The 6,000-nt window shown below is 49.8% G+C and overlaps 1 protein-coding gene across 2 annotated transcripts in view; it reads right to left on the bottom strand.

The window, feature by feature from the left end:
• Nucleotides 1–211: 211 nt before the first annotated feature.
• Nucleotides 212–6,000, bottom strand: part of Ppp1r21 (protein phosphatase 1 regulatory subunit 21) — a 61,736-nt gene continuing 55,947 nt past the window's right edge. For both annotated transcript variants that reach the window (XM_005077280.4, XM_021231326.2), the window contains one exon: nt 212–947. In XM_005077280.4, the coding sequence (XP_005077337.1) occupies nt 918–947 (30 nt within the window). In that variant the 3' untranslated portion in view covers nt 212–917. The remainder of the gene's footprint in view (nt 948–6,000) is intronic.

Raw genomic sequence — 6,000 nt, 5'->3', positions numbered from 1 at the left:
TTGCAGGGACAGGCATCCAAGAGGCTGCACTGAAATGACTTGTGTCTAGGAGAGACCAAGGGGTGCCTGCTTGAAAGGAGGCTCCCAGAAAAACTCAAGGGCCTCCTAGAGGCTGGACTGTCCAAGAGCTCAGAAAGTCTACGTCTAGGTCGGGTGGTACTGGCTGCATCTCCAGTTTCCTTTAGCGCATTGTCACAGACAGACTGAGAGGTTCGTGTGGGTATCAATTTATTGACATGAATTTCCTTTAGCAATTATTCTAACACAGAGTGTACTGCACAGTGCAGACATGACAGCAGACCCAAGGGCTCTAAAGGATTCCAGGCTCCAGGCTGGTCACCTCCAAGGGATGGAGGGAAGGGGGGGAAAGGAAGGAGAGAGAGATGGGGAGGGGGAAGAGAGGGAGAGAGAGATGGGAGAGGGGGAGAATTGTTTAAAAAGAATCTGAGACGTCTTTCAATTTTCAATTATAAGAAGAAATGACAATACAGGAAATAAGGACATCTGACAATTTAAGCATTTTATCCAGAAACATATATCTATTCCATAGGTACCAAATCCATTACCATATAATTGAGTTTGAAAATATACAAAATATTTGTTGTTCTTACATACTGAAATTAAATCCTAATTTCAAAAAGTGCACAGTAAAAACAGCGTAAGGAAACCTACAATATCCATGGTTATGTCTATTGTTTTCCATTTGACTGTCAACATCAAATTCTGTATTTGCCTTGCTGTTTACAAATGTACTTCAAATGTCTCAAGGTCACGAACAACACTGGCTACTTTACTAGGTCCAACGGCACTTCAGCTTCCCAGAGGCCGCCAGCGCTGGTCGTGGAGTCTGCCCCGGGACTCCGGGCAGCAGCTGCAGCCTGTCTGGAGGACACAGTCTCCGTACAGCTCCTCACGAACTATCGATTCCTGTTCTTCTTAGAATTTCCCTGTGCAAAGAACAATGGCCACCATAAGAGCAGAAGCTTCAGGGAAAGCGCTCACAGCAGGCTGTCTCCTGTGGAACACTCTGGCTTCCCAGATGGAGAGCAGCTGACAGATAACCTGCATGCCAGCCATTATTCACTAATCACAACGCTGTTTGCAACTTTTGACTTTCCCTGCTCCCAACTTCCCTGAACCCAATCCTTCTCGGCACCAAGGGCAGATACCAAAGAAAAGCAAGTGACTACCCAGTTTACCAAAATTACCTTTCTTTCTTTTTTCTTTTTTTGGTTTTTCTGAGTCAGCATTTCTCTGTGTAGCCCTGGCTGTTCTGGAACTCTCCCTGTAGACCAGGCTGGCCTCAAACTTACAGAGATCCGCCAGCCTCTGCCTCCCCCGTGCGGGGATTAATGGCACATACCACCACCGTGCCAAAGTTCCTTTTCTTATGAGATTTCATGAAGCAAAATAGTTTTAGCCCCAGTGTGGCTTTTGCTGTTTAAACCAACAGGTTTGACAGCAGCCATTCTCAACCTTCCTGATGCTGCAACCTTTAATACAGTTCCTCATGTCGATGGCCTGGACAGTGGTTCTCACCCTTCCTAATGCTGTGACCCTTTAATGTTGTAGTGACCCCCAACCATAGAACTATTTTCATTGCTGCTTCATAACTGTAATTTTGCTACTGTTATGGATTGTAATGTAAATATCCATGTTTTCTGGTGACTCCAGAGAGGCTGAGACCCCCAAGTTGAGAACCACTGTTTTAGAGCTTAGAGTAGCAGTACAAAACACTTTCCCACATGGGGTTGGCATAATTCTCCTCTCTTTGGTGAGGTTTCCGTCTTAGGACTACATTCTAATTACACGCCTAAATGATGAGGCCCACACACCACTTCTTGCCATAAGTGGAGTACAGACACTAAGAACAGGACTATGGCGCACACACAGTGGGGATGTTTACTCGTATCCAGCGGAGATGATGCACGCTTGGCTGTAAGAGGACACTACAGCAATATAAATTACTAATAAGCAGAAGAGTGTGCCGAGCAGTCTTATGTCAAGCTGACACAACTAAAGTCATATACAAGGAGGGAACATCAATTAAGAAAATGCTTTCATAAGACCAGGCTGCAGGAAAGGCCATGGGCATTTTCTTAATGAGTGATGTGGTAGGGCCCAGCCCACTGCGGCTGAGCAAGCCAGGGGAAGCAAGCCAGTAACCAGCTCCCCGCCATGCCTCTGTGTCAGCTCCTGTCTCCAGGTTCCTGCCCTGCTTGAGTTCCTGTCCTGGTTTCCTTCAGTGATGAACAGTGATGTGGAAGTGTGAGCCGAAGAGACCCTTCCCTCCCCAACTGGCTTTATGGTTGTGGTGTTCCCTCACAGCAGTAGAACCCTGACTAAGACGAGGAGGAAGCAAACACAGGGCTTACAGAAGGCCCAAAGAATGGTTAAGAACACCCCTCTGAGATGATGAAGGGAGGGGAGGGCTCTCACTTGGATGTAGTAACCCAGGTATTTTAGGGGATAGTGTTTAGAGAAAACTTGAAAATCCCAGCACTTCTGCAACAGCTACAGTCCACCTGGCTCACCGCACACAATGGAGTTGCTGTCACTGCTTCTTAAATACGAGCTTTCTCATTGTCTCCTGCAATAAATGAAGCCATAGAAAACCAAAGATGATCTCTTCCGTGTGTGCGTATTCTACTGTGACTAGAAACACAACCAAGTCACAGGGGTAAGGAGAGGCGTTCACTGAAGGACTGGACCTCCTGCCTCCAAGGTCACATTCCTGAAGCACAAGTAGCTGGAGAGCCATAATGAGAAACATGCTCACTGCTCATCACACAGAGATGGCCCAAACAAGCACCAGTAGCATCCCCCGCCCCCACGGTGAGAAGCCAATGAACATTCTGAAACGGTGCTGAGGAGGGTTGTGTAATGCAGGCTCCAGTGTAGCGACCCGCCATCTTCTCCGGGGAGACCTGGCTGAGCAGGGCCTGGGCCTACTCCACCAGTGTAAGATGCAGCTGATCCCTCTACCGCCTCCTCCGCTCACAGGTGGGTGGTAATGGACTGCCTGGCTTACAGAAATGTGCCGATTGTGAAATGTCACACAGAACTGAGTGCCTGGTGCCATGAAGCTCACATTCACAGAAAAGAGGCTTCATATTACCCTTCACTAACAGACATGGTACATGGAAACGCAGCCAACCTCAACACATTACCCTGTATCTACTGACTGGCTCAAACACAGTCTCTATGAGAAACGAAATCAGCAGGAATCCTGGAGATAATGACAGCATTACTAGGTTATCTGGGCAGTTATGAGAATAAATAAAGGGCTCTGTTCCACTACTGGGCAAAATATCCAAAGAAGGTCATTTATTTCCTGCTGCAGGGACATCTGCACATTCATGTTTATTGCTGCTCTATTCACAACAGCCAGGGAACGGAACCAGCCTGGTGCCCATCAACAGATAAAGAGACAATGACAACACGGGAGACACATAATATGCAATATTAATTCAGCTGTAAAGAAAAGTGAGGTTTGCAGGGAAACAGATGGGCTTGGGAAGCGGATTAACAGAGTGACCTAAACTGAAAATGAAAAGAAGCACGTTTCCCCCACATGCAGATCCTACCTCTAATGTGAACACATATGTAGTAAACAGGTCTACATGTGTATATGGACGACACTTAGACATCAAGAGAGGGTGACATGAGGACACAGCAGGCAAGGGGACACGAGGACCACGGAAGAGGGTGCTAAACTGATTTTGTTGTTGTTTTTGCCAGTTTCAGCTCTGTCTGTCTCTTCTTTGTGTGGTTGTGGTGGATAATTGAATAAAACAGTGAAGTACAGAGCTCTAAGTCAAGCCTGGGTCTCCAAAAGCGCAGTTCACTGAGAGGGGCAGAGTTTGGGACTGGGTAAGGATCTCAGTGACTTCCTTAAGCTGTGTGAGACTTTCGTTAGTGAATTCATGAGAATAAACAACCTCCTAAGGGTTACCCGAATACCATTAGGATCTTATACAGACAGCATGGTCTCCTTCCTGAGGCCATCTGCCAGTCCCCCTCACTCTTACACAAAAGCAGAAAACGTCAAAGCTTAGACTCAGCCAAAGAAACGATTTTTCTTTTCAGACAGAAAAAGGAAGTGAAGATGATTCACAAGTGCATACTCCTAACCTTCCTCTTGAAACACCACAGTGAAGTGTCCCAGCAGCTGCAGTGAACACCTCACGTCCTCACACACTGAACACCCCACGTCACACACTGAACACCCCACGTCCTCACACACTGAACACCCCACGTCACAAACTGAACACCCCACGTCACACACTGAACACCCCACGTCACACACTGAACACCCCACGTCACACACTGAACACCCCACGTCACACACTGAACACCCCACATCACACACTGAACACCCCACGTCACACACTGAACACCCCACATCCTCACACACTGAACACCCCACGTCACACACTGAACACCCCACGTCACACACTGAACACCCCACGTCCTCACACACTGAACACCCCACATCATACACTGAACACCCCACGTCACACACTGAACACCCCACGTCACACACTGAACACCCCACGTCACACACTGAACACCCCACGTCACACACTGAACACCCCACGTCACACACTGAACACCCCACGTCACACACTGAACACCCCACGTCACACACTGAACACCCCACGTCACACACTGAACACCCCACGTCACACACTGAACACCCCACGTCACACACTGGACACCCCACGTCCTCACACACTGAACACCCCACGTCCTCACACACTGAACACCCCACGTCCTCACACACTGAACACCCCACGTCCTCACACACTGAACACCCCACATCACACACTGAACACCCCACGTCACACACTGAACACCCCACGTCCTCACACACTGAACACCCCACGTCCTCACACACTGAACACCCCACATCACACACTGAACACCCCACGTCACACACTGAACACCCCACGTCACACACTGGACACCCCACGTCCTCACACACTGAACACCCCACGTCCTCACACACTGAACACCCCACGTCCTCACACACTGAACACCCCACGTCACACACTGAACACCCCACATCACACACTGAACACCCCACGTCACACACTGAACACCCCACATCCTCACACACTGAACACCCCACGTCACACACTGAACACCCCACGTCACACACTGAACACCCCACGTCCTCACACACTGAACACCCCACATCATACACTGAACACCCCACGTCACACACTGAACACCCCACGTCACACACTGAACACCCCACGTCACACACTGAACACCCCACGTCACACACTGAACACCCCACGTCACACACTGAACACCCCACGTCACACACTGAACACCCCACGTCACACACTGGACACCCCACGTCCTCACACACTGAACACCCCACGTCCTCACACACTGAACACCCCACGTCCTCACACACTGAACACCCCACGTCCTCACACACTGAACACCCCACGTCACACACTGAACACCCCACGTCCTCACACACTGAACACCCCACGTCTTCACACACTGAACACCCCACGTCACACACTGAACACCCCACGTCTTCACACACTGAACACCCCACGTCACAAACTGAACACCCCACGTCACACACTGAGCACCCCACGTCCTCACACACTGAACACCCCACGTCACACACTGAACACCCCACGTCACACACTGAACACCCCACGTCCTCACACACTGAACACCCCACATCACACACTGAACACCCCACGTCACACACTGAACACCCCACGTCACACACTGAACACCCCACGTCACACACTGAACACCCCACGTCACACACTGAACACCCCACGTCACACACTGAACACCCCACGTCACACACTGAACACCCCACGTCACACACTGGACACCCCACGTCCTCACACACTGAACACCCCACGTCCTCACACACTGAACACCCCACGTCCTCACACACTGAACACCCCACGTCACACACTGAACACCCCACGTCACACACTGAACACCCCACGTCACACA

The sequence above is a fragment of the Mesocricetus auratus genome, unplaced genomic scaffold (genome assembly GCF_017639785.1).
Source record: "Mesocricetus auratus isolate SY011 unplaced genomic scaffold, BCM_Maur_2.0 Super-Scaffold_100676, whole genome shotgun sequence".
In the NCBI taxonomy this organism is placed as follows: Eukaryota; Metazoa; Chordata; class Mammalia; order Rodentia; family Cricetidae; genus Mesocricetus; species Mesocricetus auratus.
This window is presented reverse-complemented; position numbering and strand designations above follow the sequence as displayed.